The sequence below is a fragment of the Eptesicus fuscus genome, chromosome 8, assembly GCF_027574615.1.
Source record: "Eptesicus fuscus isolate TK198812 chromosome 8, DD_ASM_mEF_20220401, whole genome shotgun sequence".
NCBI lineage: Eukaryota > Metazoa > Chordata > Mammalia > Chiroptera > Vespertilionidae > Eptesicus > Eptesicus fuscus.
The window spans coordinates 96,013,289-96,033,688 of record NC_072480.1 but is presented as its reverse complement, the minus strand read 5'-3'; the positions used below and the strand labels follow the sequence as shown (position 1 = coordinate 96,033,688).

The following is a 20,400-nucleotide window of genomic DNA, read 5'->3' as shown; positions in this document are numbered from 1 at the left end:
CCATAGAACTTTGTTACGCCTTTATTATAGTATGTATTACATTACTTTATGCTTTTCCCCTCTGTCTTCCTCCCTCCATCCCAAGTAGAATGTGAACTCTTCAAGGACATAGACCATATTTTATACTATTTTCTAACAAAGCAGCTGGGTAATATTTCTGGACTGAAGAATGAACAGAGTCACATACTACCTTCCCGAAGTTTACAGACTATTTAGAAGCCACGTGAAGGCCACTGCTATTGTAGTGGCTTTGTAGGTTATGATTTGTATAATGTAAAAAGCAGTTTGTGTTGTCCTTTGACACTATGTTAGTTTTAACTATTGTCTTTGAAAGATAGCACAGTGAAGGAGAATCTTTTAATTTAGGTCCTACTACCAACCAGCTGTGTGATTTGGGGCAAGTCATTTAACCTCTCTGTTCCTCAGTTTCCTCACATGCAAAATGGGATTATAATACTTATCTCTCTTATAGAGTTGTAGTGAGGAACATGTTGTAAAAATATTTCCAAAAGTTAAAGTTCCATTCAAATATAGGATATTATTGTTATAACTTTTTCGTCTACCCAATTATTCTAGATTTATTATCATAGAAGAATATCAGATTTATTCATCAAAAATATTAAGGGCCTAATCTGTGCAAACCCTTGTTCTAGACTCCGGTTAATTCTCTAATACTAATTTTTACTTCCCCAAAGTATGTTCTCCTTCCTATAATAAATAAATGACAAATCAGAGACGCTAACTTCTTTTAGGTGGTATGTAAAAGCTTTATATATACTGGTACACTGCCTCCACGGGTTGGTTCTGGCTGTGTAGGTCAGTCCATTGGAGCATTGTTCAGTACACCAAAATGTTGTGGGTTCCATTTCTGGTCAGGGTACATACCTAGGTTGCAGTTCATTCCCTGGTTAGGTGTGTAAGGGAGGCAACTGATTGATATTTCTCTCTTACATTAATGTGTCTTTCTCTCTTTCAAATCAGTAAAAACATATCCTTGGATGAGGATTAAAAAATAATAATAATAAAAACTCCACATGTTGGCCTTTTCTCTTATTTAATTCCTGGTTGGGTCATATGATTTGCTTTGGCCAGTGAGATATTAGCAGATATTACCGGCAAAAGTTTAAAAAGAGGCACATCACATTCCTGAGATTGTCACGGGAAGAAGCCCTAGTTAACCTCTTGGAGGCTAAGAACACAGAGAGCAGAGACCAGCCATCTCACACACCAAGCAGCCCCAGCCTATACACCAGGAGACGAGAACTTCATCAGTGACCACGGGCAAGAAGAGCAGAAGTCCTGCCCAACTGCCCAGCCCAAATTCCGACCTACGAAATCATAAGCAAATAAAATAATTATTTGGTGGTAATTTGTTATGCTACACTAGATAATTGATATACCACATTTCTCTAAATTTCAGGTCAAAACTTAAATTGAAATTATTCTTTTTGTGATCCACCCTTTATCTTGATACCAGCTACTTTACAATACTTTCCTTTATAATACTCTTTCTTTTGGGAGATTAATACAAAGATATTTCTGCCTGAAAGTTTCCAAATATGAATATTTTTATTAGGCATAACTTGGAGATATTGCTGGTTTGGTTCCATCAGTATAAAGTGAATATTGCAGTAAAGCGACTCATGTGACTTTTTTGGTTTTGCAGTGCACATAAAAGTTATGCTTATGCTACCCTATAGTCTATTAAGTGAATAATAGTATGTCTAAAAACCAATGGACATACCTTAAGTAAAAAATACTTTCTTGCTAAAAAAATCCTGTTATCTGACCTTTGAGTGAGTTGTAATCTTTTTGCTGGTGGAGGGTTGTGCCTCAATATTGTTGGCTGTTGACTAGGTTGGTAGTAGTTGAAGGTTGGTGTGGCTGTGGAAAATTCTTAAAATAAGACAACAATGAAGTTTGCTGCTTTCTCAACTAAGTTTATGTAATATTCTAAGTGCTTTGCTGTCATTTCAACAGTCTTCATAGCATCTTCACCAGGAGTAATTCCATCTCAAAAACCACTTTCTTTTATCATGAGACTAGAGGCTTGGTGCACGAAATTCCTGCACTGAGGGTAAGGGGGTGGGTGTCCAGCCAGCACAGCCAGGTTTGGTGAGCCTGAGAGGGGGCGGTGAAGGATTAAGAAAAGACAGATGAGAAGAAAGCTGGGGCTGGGTGGGATGCTGCCCTCTCTGATGGAGAGGCAGCGCCACGGCCTGTAAGCCAAGTCTTTATTTTATAGCCAGATTCCATGAGGTAAACAAAGTAAGGGCGTGGTTACAATGTTTTTTGCGGGTTTTGAATCTACTCAGTTACAGGCACCTGATCAAGCTTTGTTTACTTGCTGCATCTCCCACAGCCCATATCACTCAGCCACGTGGGGCTACAGGTTCGGACCATAAGGTCAAGCTTACAACTATAGCCTTTGGCTATAATTGTGCTGAGACTTACATGTGGCTTTGCCACGAGAGGATCATGCCCTCTCATTAGTCCCAGGCTTGAACCTGTCCAAATGCTCTAGCTGCTCTTCACGGGCAGTGGGGGGAGGGGGGTACCCCCTCAGCCTGGCCTGCTCCCTCTTGCAGTCCGAGACCCCTCAGGCGGACATCCCTCTCGCAGTCTGGGGCTCTCACAGTCCGGGACTCCTTGCTCCTTACCGCCCACCTGCAGTGGAGGCAGGAGAGGCTCCTGCCACTGCCACTGCTCTTGCCAGCCATGAGCCCAGCTTCTAGCTGAGCGGCACTCCCCCTGTGGGAATGCGCTGACCACTAGGGGACAGCTCCTGCATTGAGCGTCTGCATTAGTGACCGGTCGTTCCGCCGTTCAGTCGATTTGCATATTAGGGTTTTATTATGTAGGATTGCAGCAATTCATTCACTGCAATTCACACTCCACTGCTAATTCTACTTCCACCACATCTGTAGTTACTGCCTCCACTGAAGTCTTGAACCCCTCAAAGTCATCGATGAGGGTTGGATTCCACTTCTTCCAAACTCCTGTTAATGTTGATACTAGTATTTTGATCTCTTCCCAAGAATCAAAAATCTTAATGGCATCTGGAGTGGTGAATCCTTTCCAGAAGGTGTTTTATTTACTCTGCCCAGATCCATCAGAGGCATCACTGTGGCAGCTACAGCCTTACAAAATGTATTTCTTAAATAGTAGGACGTGAAAGTCGAAATTACTCCTTGATCCAGAATGGATGTTGTTCTAGCAGGCAGGAAAACAACTTTAATCTTACCCATCTCCATCAGCGCTCTTGGGTGAGTAACCAGGTGCATTGTCAATGAGCAGCGATATTTTGAAAGGAACCTTTATTTTTATCTGAACAGTCTCAACAATAGGCTTAAAATAGTCAGTAAATCACGTTGTAAACGGATGTGCTGTTCATCCCAGCTTTGTTCCATTTATAGAGCACAGGCAGAGTGGATTAAGCATGATTCTCAACAGCCCTAGGACTGCTGAAGTGGTACATAAGCACTGGCTTCAACTTAGTCACCAGCTGCATTAGCCCCTAACAAGAGAGTCAGTCTGTTCTTTGAAGCCAGGAATTGCCTCCTCTCTAGCTATAAACGTCCTAGACGGCATGTTTTCCCACCAGAAGGCTATTTTGTCTACATTGAAATCTGTTGTTTAGCGTGGCCGCCTTCATCTATTGTCTAGATCTTCTGGGTAACGCAGCCTCTACATTGCTGCTTCACCTTGCATTTTTATGTTATGGAGACATAAACCTCATGAACCAACCTCTGCTAGCTTTGAGCTTGTCTTCTGCGGCTTCATCAGCCTTCTCAGCCTTCAGAGATTTGAAGAGAGTTAGGGTCTTGCTGTGGATTGGGCTTTGGCGTAAGGAAATGTTGGGGCTGGCTTGATTTATCTAGACCAGGGGTCCTCAAACTTTTTAAACAGGGGGCCAGTTCACTGTCCCTCAGACCGCTGGAGGGCCGGATTATAGTTTAAAAAAAAAAAAAAACTATGAAAAAATTCCTATGCACACTGCACATATCTTATTTTGAAGTAAAAAAACAAAACGGCAAAAACACCCAGGGGGCTGGATAAATGTCCTCAGCGGGCCGCATGTGACCCGCGGGCCGTAGTTTGAGGACGCCTGATCTAGACCACTGAAACTTTCTCCAAATCAGCAACAAAGCTGTTTTGCTTTCTTATCATTCATGTGTTCACTGGAGTAACACTTTTAATTTCCTTCAAGGACTTTTCCTTTGCATTCACAACTTGGCTAACAGGCACAAGGGGCCTCGCTTTTGGCTTGTCTCAGCTTTCGCCTGCCTTCCTCACTAAACTTAATCATTTCTAGCTTTTGATGTAAAGTGAGAGACATGCACCTCCTCCTTTCACTTGAACACTTAGAGGCCATCTATGATTATCAATTAGCCTAATGTAAATATTGTTATGTTGTAGAGACTAAGGAAGTAGGGACTAGGGAAGCCCCAGGGGACAGATACTGGAATGGCCAGTTGGTGGAGCAGTTGGAGCACATTTATGATTAAGTTCATCATCTTATATGGGTGTGGTTCGTGGCAGCTCCAAACATTACAATAGTAACATCAAATATCACAGAATAGCCCTAGCTGGTTTGGCTCAGTGGAAAGAGCGTCGGCCTGCGGACTGAAGGGTCCCAGGTTCGATTCCCGTCAAGGGCACATGTCTGGGTTGTGGGCTTGATCCCCAGTGGGGGGCATGCAGGAGGCAGCCAATCAATGATTCTCTCTCATCATTGATGTTTCTATCTCTCTTCCTCTCTGAAATCAATAAAAATATATTTTTTAAAAAATCACAGAACACCATAAAAATAAAATAATAATGAAAAAGTTTGAAATATTGCAGGAATTACCAAGATGTCACACATAGTGAGCAAATGCTGTTGCAAAATGGCACTGATAGACTTGTTTGACACTGGATTGCCACAAATCTTCAGTTTTTAAAAAAATGCAATATCTGCCGAAACCGGTTTGGCTCAGTGGATAGAGCGTCGGCCTTCGGACTCAAGGGTCCCAGGTTCAATTCTGGTCAAGGGCATGTACCTTGGGTGCGGGCACATCCCCAGTAGGGGGTGTGCAAGAGGCAGCTGATCGATGTTTCTCTCTCATCAATGTTTCTAACTCTCTATCCCTCTCTCTTCCTCTCTGTAACAAATCAATAAAATATATTTAAAAAAAAAAGAGGACTTGGAAAATTGAAAAAAAAATGCAATATCTGTGAAGTACAGTAAAGCAAAGTGCAATAAAACGAGGTATGGCTGTACTAATATGGAGCCCCACTCAGCATGATGATATAGAGGGTGTCCCAAAAAATGTATACACACTTAACAGCAGATAGCTCAATTGATGTTTCTTTTCCAATTTAACCCATTGGAATTAATAATTATTCAGCGTGTATACATTTTTGGGAGACAACCTGTAAATGTGTTCTAAAATTTTGTTCAGAGTTTCATCTTCCTCTTAGAAATGCTGCAGCACGTTCCCTTTAAGCTTTAGTCATCTATTATTTGTTTTTAAAGTACTTTATGATTTCTTTTATTTTTGACGTTTGTCACATATTTTAGTAAACCACATTCTGCTTGAAAGTTACGAGAGAGAGAGAGAGAGAGAGAGAGAGAGAGAGAGAGAGAGAGAGAGAGGTTAACTGATCTGTTAGGGTCTTACAGTGAATCAGTAGAAGAAAGTAGAATATCTAGGCTCATGTTAACATCTTTATTCAGTTTCCCCCAAAGTGGTCGAGGGCAAATACTGTGGTTTTCTCTCTAATCCTAATCACTTCCAAGGTGGCCTGAGGGTTTAAGGAGAAATATACTCATGAAGGGGAAGATGTATCACATTTTGACAGATATCAGGTATTGATTACCTATTTACACTGCCTAATATTTTAAATGTCATACCCCCCCCACACACACACACACACACACACACTTAATTTGTCCTCATAATGTCCCATTGAGTTAAGGCAGATGCCATTCCCATCTTAAGAGAATAATGAAGATAGCCTATGGAACATTCAATTATTGCCTATCAAAATGTGCTGTCTTTAAGGAATACAAATAAGGCATCCCTACTCAGTTTGCTTTTTAACCCTTAGACCTAGAAGGACTCAACACCGACTTCTTGGAAGGACACCAGGATTCTAATTGAATGTCTGACTTCTGGCCTCATCTCCCTCATGCCTCCTAATCCTAGTCACTCCCCTGTGCTCCTTATCTTACCTGACTTGTGATCCTCCAACCTTGCACAGGGTAGAGGCCCAATACTATTTGTTAGGAAATGTTTGAAGTGTCAGTGCTGACTTAGCAGCAGAATGGCATATGCTTTAAGGAAGTTTTCTGACCATGAGTGTACATTTCTCCAGATCTGGGTTATTTTGGGGAGCAATATACTCGTGTGTTGGAAAGATCATGGTCTTAAGAGTTCCAGACCAGGACCCTTAATAAAAGTCAGACCAGTTTCTCCTTTACTGATTCACTTAGTACTTATCAGGAGCCTGGTTAAGATACCAGCAACCCTCACAAAGCAACAAAACTAAATACTTTAAAGTATAAAACACAGGTCTTAAGCTCATGGATTAAACCCTGTTTTTTCTCCTTTGTAATATGGGATGAGTAAATGAGTTTTTAGGAAGTGCCATGACATAGTGGTTAAATGCATAGCTCTAAAACCGACCATGATATTTATTAGCTCTGTAATGCTGAGCAAGTTATTTTACCTCCTTTGCCTCCGTTTCCTCATGTGTAGATGGCGATAACATTATCAGGGTTGTTGTGAAGATAGATGAAGCATGTCTAGAGCTTAGAATAGTATCTGGCACACAGTGAGTACTCAATTAGTTACCATTATTGTCAGCTATGGATTTAAATTGGAGAATGTATATAAAGCCCTTAGCACACAGTCCTTGGCATGCAAATGATCAAAAATGTAGATAGGATTGTTGGTAATAACAAGCTACCCGTGCTTTCCTTGAAATAATTTGGATTAGTGGGTACACTTTGAGGAGATCTAGTGGGATGAATTCCTTTTAGAGGAAAATTCCTTTTTCCTCTAACTGTTTTAGAGGAAAAAGGAATCCTTCAAAATCACTACTTTATTCATTTAAAGGAGAACAGGAAGGTAGTAACTTCATTTGATGTCATCATCTAGGCATGGCAAAGTCACAGCTGGCATAAGGCAGTCAATATCTTCTTTGACTTATAAGGTATAAGAAGTGTCACATCGCCAAAACCGGTTTGGCTCAGTGGATAGAGCGTCGGCCTGCGGACTGGAAGGTCCCAGGTTCGATTCCGGTCAAGGGCATATACCTTGGTTGCGGGCACATCCCCAGTGGGGGGTGTGCAGGAGGCAGCTGGTCGATGTTTCTCTCTCATCGACGTTTCTAGCTCTCTATCCCTCTCCCTTCCTCCCTGTAAAAATCAATAAAAAATATATATATATATATATATATAAAAGAAGTGTCACATGAATATTAATATTTAAAACAAAGATTTAAAAAAATGACACATGTAAATACATTTTTATATAGATACTAGAGGCCGGGTGCACCAATTTGTGCACAGGTGGGGTCTGGCTGGCCCACCCTGATCGGGGTGGATCTAGCCCGCCAGAGGGAGGGGCCCCGGGCAGTTGGCAGGCCAGCCCCGCCCCCTGGTCGAACTCCCGGTTGAGGGGACAATTTGCATATTACCCTTTTATTATAGAGGATATAAAATAATTCATTTATATGCTGTTTTGTTGGAGTTAAATGCTAGTGATTATTTTTAGACCTCTATGAATCTATGCCATTCCAGGGAAATTTATTATGAAGACATGAATACATGGGTAGGCTGTATATATATCTATGGACACCAGTATTTCTTTTTTAAAATAATAACCTCTTGGACAATGCTTTGTTTTCAAAGAATAAGTATCCACTAAATATTTTAGTTTACACATCAATGTTGTATATTTTTCTCTGTTGATATGACACAGATGATTCCTTAGAGAAACACAGGATAGTCAACAGTATTTAAAAATATTTTTAATGCTTATTTTCCTTAATGGTGCTTACTGGGAAGTAGGATATAACTCAATTTATTGGAAAACAACAGTGCCTTTAAAATTGAAACTCTTCGTGACTGATACCAGCAGAGAGTTCTGGGCTTCTGCTTCTAAGTGTTTCCCATAACCTTTATTTCTCACGGCTTCCCTCATCTATTCTCCTCTCCTGCCCTTTTCTGTTCTGGATTTGTTCTCGCTACCACCCTCCCTTTTAATAATCATTCATCTTTTTAGAATTCCTTATTTATTCATTCGTTAAAGGTACACCTGCTGCTTTATTGGTCTTAGTAGTCAGTACTTGTATTTCTCTGGAATACTGGTGTCTTCTCAGCAAGCCTGAGCTGTGTATTAACGCGGGACCATGGGAGAAAACCATTTGGACCACTTTCACTTGCGTGGGCAGTAGCATTTGTGTTGAGTCGCTGGCAACACAAATGTAGGGACTTGGAGCCAAAGTGATGAGGGAAGCTGCCACCGCCTGGCCGCAGGCCCACTTCTTTGGGCCTTTGCACAACTAGGAAATGCAGGCTTCATTTACTCCACGTTGGTCTGATTCCTTCCCTGAGGCGGCCCGATGGGAAGGGGGGGGGGGGGTGTTGTTAGGGTAACTGTGTTAAAAGGGAGGATCAGGAATGGTTGCCTATTTAATCTAAGTAGCGGGTGAAAACAAGGCAGACTTTTGGGGGGTTGTAAGCATGCCAGGAGGTGACTTGCCAGGGATGAACGGAGAGCGAGGATTAAGGGATCACCTGCGCTCCAGAATGACAAATGCCTCCGGCACCTGCAGCAGAATTTTCCATCCACAGACCGTGTGTGTGTGGGGGGGGTGGATGGGGGGTGGGAGAGGTGCGGGGGGACGGGAAGGCCCAGGACCGAGCGGTTTTCGAAGCTCTTGGTCGCGCCCCCTCCCCGGCGAGGCGGTGGCGGGTCAGACCCCTCCCCTTGCCCGGAAGGCGGGCACCTCGCGGCTGTCACTCAGCGGGCCCTCGGCTCCCGCCCTCCGCCTGACTCGCACTCCCGGGCCGCCCCCGCCCCCGCCCCCGCCCCGCCTCGGGCTTCGCCAGCTTAAGTCACAACACCGCCCGGCTACCTGGGCGCGCCCGGCCGGCCACTGCGGACCCGGCGGCGGCGGCGGCGCGTGGGGGCCCCGGGAGGAGCTCGGCGGCGTCTGCGGGAGCCGTTCCCTCGGAGGGCCGCCGGCGAGGGCATGAGCGCCGACCGCCTCCGCCTCCGGAGCGGCGGCGGCGGCGGCCGCGCCGAGGCCACGGGCCGGGGCCGCGCCGGGGGGCCGCGGGGCGGGAGATGAGCCTGTCCCCCGCGGCTCAGGCGGCAGCATGCACCCCGAGGCCACCGACAGCAGCGGCGCCGGCCCCAGCCCCGCGGCGGCCGCGGGCGCTCCGGGCGAGCGGCGGCCGGAGCCCGGGGAGGACGCGGCGGCGGCCCCGAGGGGCCCGGGCGGCGGGAGCTGGCGGGTGCCGGTGGCGGTGGCCGTGCTCGCCGCCGCGTCCCTCTCCTACCTGGGGCCCGGGGCGGCCGGAGGCGCGGGGCCGGGCGCCGTCCTGCTCCGGCTCAGCCTGTACCTGCTGGGCGCCGCGGCCGCCTTCCTGCTGGGCACCCTGTTCTCCCTCGTCTGCCGGAGCCGGCGAGCCCCGCCGCCCGACTTCGCCGCCGCCTGGAGACGGCTGGCCGCCCGCCGCCGGCCGAGGGTGAGTACCGGCCCCTCCCGCCCCGCGCGCCCGGCCCTCCCGCTTCCGGTGCCCGCCGCCAGCTCCCGGAGCCGCGGGGGTCTCGGCGGGCCCGTCCGCCCCGGCCCGGCGGTGGGGAGCGAGCGGTCCCGCGGTCCCCGGGGGCGGGCTCGGGCTCCGGGCCGCCGGGAGGCACGGCGCCCGCGGCCAGAGCCGGTCCCGATGCTGCTCGGCAGCCGGTGCGTGGAGGTCGCCGAGCGGGGCTCCCGCCCGCAGGCGCCGCGCCCGGCGGTGGGCGTTCTCGTCGGCTCTGCGGCCCCTTCTCCGCGGGGGGAACTTCGGGGCCGTTTACCGGACAGACTCCCCCGGCCCCGCACCCCCGGCCCCGGCGCCCGCCCACCCCCACGTCCTGTGCCCACCATGTTGAGCGGTAACGCAGCCCGCCGGTTTCTGGACGTGGAGAGGGGCTGCCAGACCCCCGTCCTGTGCCACGAGGGAGGCTGTGGCCGGCGAGGCAGGGCCCGGCCGGGCGGTGCGTGGGGAAGGTGGGGAAGAACATGTTGTAAATGAGCTTTTCTCGCCCTTCCTGCCAAACCCCTACTTTCTCTGCCTCGCAGCTTCCGGCTCGCACCCTGAAATGAAATGGATTCTGTCCCAGCCTGACGCTCACAGCCCCACGGAATGAATGAGTGGCGCTGCCCCCAGACCAGCTGTGCGAGCCCTTGGGGGTATTCGTTAGAGGGGCCACTGCCCCCTGGGCTTTGTGTTTGCCTGTGATTTGACCTGCGCCCTCCTTGGTAAAAGGAGGTGATGAAGGGTGGCAGGGAAGACAGTCAGGCATGCTCACTCTCTGGAAGTTGATCAACAATTCCGTATCTTAAGGAAGAGGAACTTCTGTAGTATAAAAAATTAGTAATATCAGTTTTTCTTAAAAATCTTCATTTAGCTGTCCATTCCCCTCCACCCCCCCCCCCCCAAATCTAATTTAGCAAGAGTTGGTGAGCAGGTGTATTTTTCCTCTTTTCTCTCTACACTGATTTAAAAAAAAAAAAGGGACCCCAAGATTTTACTAGTTGGTTTGTTGATCACTGGTAAATGACATTGCAGTTCTTTAGAGTATTGTCAGAAGTTACTATTCAGTATGTATTTATTGAGCATTTTGTACAAGCCAGGTGTTATTCTGGAAGCTGGGGTTGAGTCAACAAGACACAGGAATGCCCAGCTCTCTAGGGATTATATTCTCACCGGGGACCAGACAATGAGCAAACACATGAGACGCTTTCGGACAGTGATCCGTGCTATGAAGAAGGGGTTCCGAGTGCCCAGTAAGCGGGCACAGGAAGTTTAGAGGTGGGGTCAGGGTCAAAGTCTTACTACTGCCGTCTACCTCTGAGGACCTGGAAGCCTCATGCTGTGGGTTACCACCTGTCACCTGAACATTCCCCCAAGCCTCCCAGCGCACGTGCAGTTCCGGGCTGATAAAACTTTGGGAAATCCAGGAAGGGGGGTTAGGAGACAAATTAGAGATAATAGTACTTTAAAGGTGACGTTAGCTGAAACCGGTTTGGCTCAGTGGATAGAGCGTCGGCCTGCGGGCTGAAGGGTCCCAGGTTTGATTCCGGTCAAGGGCATGTACCTTGGTTGCGGGCACATCCCCAGTAGGGGGTGTGCCGGAGGCAGCTGATCGATGTTTCTCTCTCATCGATGTTTCTAGCTCTCTATCCCTCTCCCTTCCTCTCTGTAAAAAATCAATAAAATATATTTAAAAAGAAGAAAAAAAAGGTGACATTAAATGAAGCAGCACATATAACCTCTCATGTATACTACCCGGAAATTTCAGGTAATAGAAGAGGTGAAGTATAAACTAAGGAAAACAGATCAGCCTTTTAGGACTTGGATTTTTATAATAGCCTTAAGTAAGAAAACAAGTATATTAGGAAATTCGCTTTATAAGTTATATGCTGCTTAGAATTGAAATGCATATTATTCACTACATTTTTTTTAAAAATTATACTGGTGCCTTTAGTTGTGCTGTATTTCTAGTAATATGTGTTTATGGTTTAAAAAATGTTCTCTCCTTTATGAATGGAAGCATAAGCATGTGGTGTAGTATAGCATATCTGCCGTTCTGTGGGGGTGGAGCTGGACCACACAGGACCAAATGGCGCCTCTTCAGATACAGCGACTGCTTGACTACGGAAAATTTGATTCAGCATGAAGAAAAGAATCCTCATGTATTCTTACACATTTGGATTAATTGAGTGTCAGCGAGACATGTCAGACACTGGGGTCTATCCTTCAATCTGTCCATCCCTCCTTCCTTCCTCCTTTCTTCCTCGTTTTTTTTTCTTATTGACTTCCTTCTATAGAGAAAAAAAATGCAGACATGGTTAAAAGTAGGCAGCTAGAGAAGCCTAAACTAAAAGGGAAAAGGATTTCATGTCTGGGAGTGTTCAAATGCTTCTCCGTGCTTTACCGTGTAGTTATTGGCTGTAACTCCACGTGGTGAGGACCATGATTAACACCTTTTGTTATCCCTTGCACCCAGTAGGAACTCATGAAGTGTTTGCTGATGATAATGAGGAAAATTAGGTCTGTTTGTGGTCACTAACAGGGTTTCCCCCCTCTAATTAACCTAGTATCTATTGGACATCTCTGATGTGTGAGGATTTCGATTTTACTTGGGTGGGAATATTTTTTTAAAATATATTTTTATTTTTCAATTACAGTTTACACACAATATTGTGTTTCAGGTGTATAACCCAGTGATTGGACATTATGTAATTTACTGGACTACCCTGATAAATCTAGTACCCACCTGACACCATACATACTTATTATAATATTATTGACTGTATTTTCCATGCTGTACTTTCTATCTCCATGACTATTCTGTGATTACCAATTTGTACTTCTTAATCCCTTCACGTTTTCACCCATCCTCCCAACACCCATCCCATTTTTCATCCAGTCCCCTCACCTTCCCCTGCTCTGTCAACCACAAGTTCTCTCTCTCTACCTATGTCTGCTTCAGTTGTGTTTATTTTGTTCTGTAGATTCTCCACACGTCAGTGAAATCATAGGGTATTTGTCTTTCTCTGACTGACTTATTTAACTGAGCATAATACACTCCACTCTAGGTCCATCCATGCTGTCGCGAATGGTAAGATTCATTATTTTTTTATGCCTGAGAAATAGTCTATTGTATATATATATATATGTGTGTGTGTGTGTGTGTGTGTGTGTGTGTGTATATATATATATATATATATCACAGCTTTTTTTATCCACTCATCTCCTGATGGGCACTCGGGTTGCTTCCATAGCTTGGCTATTGTAAATAATTCTGCAGTGAACATAAGGGTGCATGTATTCTTTCAAATTAGTGCTTTGGGTTTCTTCAGATATATTCCCAGATGTGGGCTCTCTGGGTCATAAGGCAGACCCATTGTTAATTTTTCTATAGCGGCTGCGCCAATCTGCAGGGTGGGCATCACTATTGATTAAAGTAGTAAAAATAATTTTCATCTCAGGTATTTTCAGGAACTAAGGAAACTTTGGTGTAAGGTCAGGAAGGTCGATGCTCAAATCTTGACAGTTGATCTCCCGGCCTCACTTCAGCAGCACTTGGAGTTGGCCTAGGCCAGCAGCCTGGGGCTGTGATGCTCTGGGCTGGCCTTCTCATGTGGCAGTTGTTAGGCCAGCTTTGCTGAGCAGGCTGCCATAGCCTAGGGTTGCAGTTTGGCCTTATGCCAGGCCCGTTAACTCACCTGGACCAAGAGCCTCAGATTCACTAGCCACAGTTACTTCACTCTAGGCAACAGCAAGAGAAATAGGGCAAAAGTGAGGAATGAAAACGTATTTTCATCCCTGGACCAGCATTACAAAGTGTATCTTCATATAATGGAAAAAAGTCACATGCTAGTGACATATGGAAAACTGAAATCTACTGCCATGTAAAGAAGATAGTAATGAAAGACTTTTCAAAGATTAGGCAGAAAAGTTCAAGAAGTTAATCTAATCTAATTAATGTGCACTTACTGAATATCTGCTGTATATTTGCGAATCTTAGATTATTTTTTGCGTAGTTAGTTGCTGAGTGCTGTGTCGAGGACATAGTAGGTAGCCTCTTAGTAGACAGATTCTGCCGGAATGAATGGATTATTGTTTGAGATGAGAACACATTTAAGTATCCCATTGACATTTTTAGATTTTAGATTTCAACCTCAGTTCCTAGAGAATGGCCCCAGCCTTGCCTAGGTGTCACTAAGAGCTTGGATAATTGCTTTCTGTAATGCCTGGCTATGTCCCTGTGCCAACCCTCACGGGCTGAGATTGGGCTGAAAGAGAAGACTGGACGGGAGGGCAATGTTTGTAGAAACAGTAAAAACATTCACACAGCAATCCATGGCTCCAGTGGCTTGGGTAGGACTTGTAGAATTCCTAAATGAGTTCTTTTACTAATACAAAAGTTCTTTGAGTAAAACAAAGTGAATTTAGTTACTTGAGGGCAAAAGGAAAAGAAATAGGAATTAGGTAAACTACACACAGCCTCTTTGTAACTTTCTTTTATTATGCTAATGTGATAAACTAATCCTCAACCCTTTGATAATGAATAATGGCATAATACACTTATTGCCCTCAGAATATTTGTTTGCATTTTAACTATCGGAGTTAAGTCAGGGTGGCTAGTGGAAAAAATTTTTTTAGGAAGATGGCATTTAAAAAATATATATTTCATTGATTTTTTTTACAGAGAGAGGAAGGGAGAAGGAGAGAGAGTTAGAAACATCGATGTGCCCGCAACCAAGGTACATGCTCTTGGCCGGAATAGAACCTGGGACCCCTGAGTCCGAAGGCCGACGCTCCATCCACTGAGCCAAACAGGCCAGCGCGAGAAAGATGGCATTTTTGAGAACCCTGGGAAAGATAGGATCTTATCTTACTCTTGCTGTGGTGTAGGGGTTGTTTTACTTTAAATTGATACTAGTTATACTTTTAATGTAGTATACTTTTTAAATGTAATTTTTAAATGTAATTTTTATACATAGGTCATATACGTTTTAAATGTAATTTTTTACATAGGTCATATAATCACATGGTTTAAAAACATTGAAGCATATAGAAGTGTGTATAGTGAAAAAAAATCTCTCTTCCATATAGCCAGTATTAATAGGTGCTGTTTACTCTTCAAGATATACATTATCTATATAATAAAAGGGTGATATGCTAATTAGACTGGATAGACCGGATGTCTTCTGGACATCCTTATGGATGTCCTTCCGGACAAAGCCACAGTGGCGGGGGCTGAGGCAGAGATGGTTAGGGGCAATCAGGCCGGCAGGGTAGAGTGGTTAGGGGCAATCAGGCCGGCAGGGGAGAGTGGTTAGGGGCATCAGGTAGGCAGGCAGAGGTGGTTAGGGGCGATCAGGTAGGCAGGCAGGTGAGCAATTAGGAGCCAGTGGCCCCGGATTGTGAGAGGGATGTCTGACTGCTGTTGGACCCGACTGCCGGAAGGGTCCTAAACCGGCAGTCGGACATCCCCCGAGGGGTCCCTGATTGGAGAGGGTACAGGCTGGGCTGAGGAACCCATCCCTCTCTGCAAGAATTTCGTGCACTGGGCCTCTAGTCTATAATAATAAAGTTGTAATATGCTAATTAGACCAGCCGTCCTTCCAGACGAAGCCGGGGCTGTGAGGGATGCCTGGGTCCTGGGTGCCAGAGGGAAGCCGGTGCTGGCAGCTGGGGGAAGGAAGGCCTAACTCTTGCATGAATTTCGTGCATCCGGCTTCTAGTGCTTATATAAGCAAATGCAAATATGTATTCAAAAAAAGTTCTGAATGTCTATAATCTCTTCACGTATAAACAGTGATTATACACAAAAGAATAATTGTTTCCTGTATCTTTGTTATGAAGAAACTAGTTCTTAAGGTTAGTAAACATAAGATGAAATTATATATGAATAGTGATACATACAGTGATTACACACAAAGGAAGATATATGATTAAACCTAGAACATAAAAAAAAGCTAATCAAAACCAGCATATGTATCCTAAGAAAAAAGTGTGTATCTGAATGAGCAAAACTGTCCGAAGGTAGCAATATGTACTTTCATAATTTGTACAAAAATAAAACAAAATAAGCCAGGCAAACTGTTTTAGAGATGCAGTACATGTACCCTTTGGGATTTGAGTTGCTAGTGAGCGTATGCGATGACTCACAGGAGCTCAGATTGGGAGGGTAGTCTCGGCCAGGTCCTGGAAGTCCTCAGCTGAGGGATTAGAATTGGAATTTAGTCTGTAGGTATGGCAGCTATTGACATTTTCTGAGCACCAGAGTGATAGCATCAGAGCTGGGCTTTCTCAACGTTTAATTGGGATGGACTTGGAAGAGAAATACAGTGCAGTTGTAATATAGAAAGTGAGAGTTAATGAAGCTGTGCAGATGGAACAGAAAACAGTAAATCCAAGAGTGAGAGTTTTCCTTGATACTAATTATCGCTAGTTATCATTAGAGATAGGCTTAAGAATCTTTCAAGGGCGTCTGAACATTGTCTTTAAACAACAAATTCAGCCCCAAATGGAAGGGTCCTACTGTTTGTTCACAGATGTGAAGATGGAAGTCTCCACACGGGAGCGTTCTATCTGGAGCCATTATTTCTAGCACTTTTGAGTCTTAGGCTGCTTTTGTTTTGGGGGCATGCTGTGATGCCACCGCAGTAATTGAATGTTGCCTTCTTAAAAATATCTTAGGTTTCATTTCCCAACCTTATCATTTGTGGGGGTAGGTGCCCTAGATTCCTTAAAATGTGTGAGTCCCTGTAGGCAGCAAGTCGCACACCGTTGTACTGAATGGGTGACTCAGCAGGTTTGGTGCTGAGGGCGCAGGCTTTAGAACATGACATGTCTGTGGAAGGCTGTCAGCATTAAAATGATGGCACGCAAAGTTGCTGGGTTTTTGTTTGTCCTTTTAAATTGCAGCTTTGCTTTTGAAAGAAAAACATATCGCAAACTTGGAACTTCATGTTTTTACCCATCACTGTTAGGTCACTTTCCAAACTAGGGTTAGTTGGTTGGGTGATGATGAGGGATAGCCCTTGGGAGCGGGGAGCGGGGGCGGATTCTCCTGGATACTCTGAGGGCCAGCGCCTGGGTCCGGTTACTCATTTCCACATCTTGCTAGTCCTGGGGTGTGTGCTTATATAGATTCTCCAAACACAGTGGAGCTTTCCAGAAAGCCTAGATTTGACTATATTTTGCTGGGCCTGTCAGCTCAGGTGCTGCGTTGGGAGGGTGTAGTTAGGAGTGTGAGGTGTGTCCACCCTGTCCCTGTGGCTGGCCAGTTCCTCTAGGCACTGGTCAGTCCTGCTACATCTGTCAGCTATCCTGGGGTTCCCATGTGTGAACAGCCACAAGCTGGATGTAAAGAGCAATGAACAGGGTGACTCCAAGTAAAGTGCCTCTGGGGTCAAGGGAAAATGGGATGAATTGCGCATTTTTAGGATATGACACATAAGCTTGTTTAGATCACTAGAATCTACTTAATAAGCTTTCAAATTTAGTGTAGGATACACCTCTTGGAAAAGTAGATACATTTTCACAGGTACTCATTTGTAAATTCAAACCTTAATTTCTTTCTTTTTTAAAAAATAAATTACTGATTTTAGAGAGAAAGAGAAAGGAAGAAAGAGAGATAGACATTTTGTTGGTCCACTTATCTCTGCATTCATTGGTTGCTTCTTGTATGTGCCCTGACTGGAGATTGAACTCCCAACCTTGGTAAATTGTCACGACCCTCTAACCAAATGGGCTTCAAACCTGAACTTCCGTAGTCCTCTCCCACCTGCACGAGTGAGTTTGCATTAATCATAGTAACTGAAATTTTACAGGTGTTTGCTCATCTGCTCGTGCAGGACCTCATTGACGGTTTTGCTAACTCCACCCACCCGCCTCCATTTCTGTGAGTCTCATGTGTTTGTGAATAAGCTCACTTCGGTTCTTCCATTTCTGGTGCCTGCGGACCCTTTACAGAGTCCTCTCTGCGGAAACCAGAGCCAGCGTGTGCAAAGTCCCTTTCCTGTTGGGCTCCTGTTGTCCCAGTGCCCTGGAGCTGGGTATCCAGGAGGGCTTAGTCCTCCTGCTTTTGTCCTGAGCCAGCCACGGCCTGTGCTTTGTAGAAGCTGCGAGTGTAGTCCTGTTTCTCTTATTGGGCAAGAGCGTGCTTACAGTATACTAGTGTTTTCACCTTGTTATGGAAGCCACGGGGCTTATGCCTTTGTTTGCACCTCTGGTCAGACAGCCCCTTCCCCCTGTGTTCGTGGTGCCTCTCTCCACCTGCCTTGGCGCAGTCCCCGAGGGCCTGGGGCTTTCTCTCCTTGCTCCAAAGGTTGAGGCTCTTCTTCCTGCGAAAGTCAGCTCTTGCAGATAGCACCTGGGGCTGCGTGCAGGCTCTGCCACTTAAGACATGACATTAACATCTCAAATGATCTAGAAATGTCAATGTATTATTCCTGAGGCAGGTAATTTACTTACTTTCTTTTTTTCCCCCCAATTTTTCCCAATTTCACTAAACCTTTCTGAGGTTTTGACCCCTAGATAAGCTCAGGAAGTTGCTTTGTTTTCTAGATTTGATTTTAGGTCATTCTTGAAATCTCTCTCTCTCTCTCTCTCTCTCTCTCTCTCTCTCTTCTCTCTCTCTCTCTCTGTCACTCTTGGCAGTCTCATCTTTGAGCCTCCTATAATAACCATCTCTACACTGAGGATTAGAGTTTATTCCTCAGGCGCAGATCTCATTTATTCAGCTACTTAACTTGACATTTCCACTTGGCACTCACAGTGGTGCCTGAAATTCAAAAAGTCCAAGTGTCCCCATCCCTCTCCCTTTGTTTCCTGTCAGTGACTAGCACCTCTGAAAGTCAAGTCCCACTGCCAGAAGCCTATGAGTCCTCCTTGACATCTCCTCACTCCCCACATGCATTCCATCGTCAAGTCCTGTCTTTCCACCTCTTGCATCTTGCATTCATCCACTTTTTAAAATCCTCAACAGAGGATATGTTGATTTAAATTGATTTTGAGAAAGAGAGAGAGAAAGAGAGAGATCCATGTGAGACAGAAACATCCATCAGTTGCCTCCTGTATGCGGCGCCCATACTGGGGATCGAACCTGCAGCCTAAGTATGTGCCCTGACTGGGAATCCAACCCACAACCTTTTGGGGTATGGGATGACGCTCCAGCCAACTGAGCCGCCCAGCCAGGGCTCATGTACTCCTTTCTAGCTCTGGTGCTTGGTCCCAGGTGCCATCATGTCCCACCTGGAAGACTGCAATAGCCTCTCAACTGGTCTTGCTGCCTCCTTATTGGCTCCTCCTTCAGTTCATTTTTTAAAAACCCAATCACATCCCTCTTCAGCAACATGTTTTATTAAAACCCAGCAGCACCTGCCTGTTCTTCCTAGCTCTTCAGCCTAATCTCCTGTCCTCCTGCCTTCACTCCTCACACTTCCTCCTCAGTCCTCACAGCACCGAGCTCCCTGCCGATGACCTCTTTGCCTATTGCTGCCTCTGCCTGCGGAAACCGCTGCCCCCTTACCTAGCGGATTTCTCTCACTCAGACTTCGGGCATCACTTTGCAGAGAAGCTTTCCCTGTCTCCCAACTGAATATATTCCCATAGCACCATATACCTTTCCTCATTGTACCGACCACAGTGGTAACTTCATACTCACTTGGACGAGCCTCTTTCTTTTTCATTAACCCTTGAGCTCCATGAAGGTGGAAACTCCCCCTGGTATCTTTAACACTCAGCATGCTCTAGTAGGTAAGCAATAAATATTTCCGGAGGGATTTCATAGGGCATACAAATTAAGAGAATGGTTTTGGAGTCAGTTGTCTGAACTTGAATCCTGGCTCTGCCCTAATAACTCAGTGACTGGGGGTAACTTGCTGAAGATTTCTAGGTCTCAGTCTCATCTGGAAAATGGAGATCGTAAATATCTTCAGGGGTTGTTTGGAGCCATGTCATAGTATTTAAAAATACAAATGCTTAGTATTTATAGAAGTGCTTGGAATATAGAAAGTGTTAAATGGTAGATTTTACAATATTACTTTTTAAAAAGCTTTTTATTATAAAATAAAAAAAATACAGAGTGAGAAAATCACAGAAAATAAATATATAATTGGATGAATGATTACAAAGAGAATACCCTTGTAACTTCCCCAAACCCCAGTGTCAGCCCCTCCTGTTCTACCTAGGTAACTCACCTTGACTTTATAGTAATCATTTCCATGCATGTTATTATAATTTTGTCACTCAAATGTGCATCTGTGGGCATTATAGTTTATTCTCATCGCCCATTAAAAAAATGTTTCTCCTCTGTTCTTTTTTTCTCTTTACAATTTATCTGTTGAAGAACCTGGAGCGTTTGTCCCATAGCATGACCTATAGTCTGGAGTTTGCGAAGTGCACTTGAATAATACAGTTCAGCATGATCCTCTCTCCTTTGTATGTCCTACAGATTGGCAACAGGATCCAGAGACTTGGTCAAACTTGTGTTTGATCCCTTTGGCAGGACTAGGCAGGTGGTGATGTGACCTTTCATTGGTCACAATACTATCGATTGTCTTTGTTATATGAGTAGCTGTTGATGCTCAATACCTAAATCTATTATTTGTTGGGGT

The 20,400-nt window shown here is 45.1% G+C and overlaps 1 protein-coding gene across 4 annotated transcripts in view; it reads left to right on the top strand.

Annotated features, from left to right (window-relative positions):
- The first annotated feature begins 9,292 nt into the window (after window positions 1–9,292).
- SNX25 (sorting nexin 25) overlaps window positions 9,293–20,400 on the top strand; it is a 92,294-nt gene continuing 81,186 nt past the window's right edge. For all 4 annotated transcript variants that reach the window (XM_054720129.1, XM_054720130.1, XM_054720131.1 and 1 more), the window contains exon 1: window positions 9,293–9,745. In XM_054720129.1, the coding sequence (XP_054576104.1) occupies window positions 9,374–9,745 (372 nt within the window). In that variant the 5' untranslated portion in view covers window positions 9,293–9,373. The remainder of the gene's footprint in view (window positions 9,746–20,400) is intronic.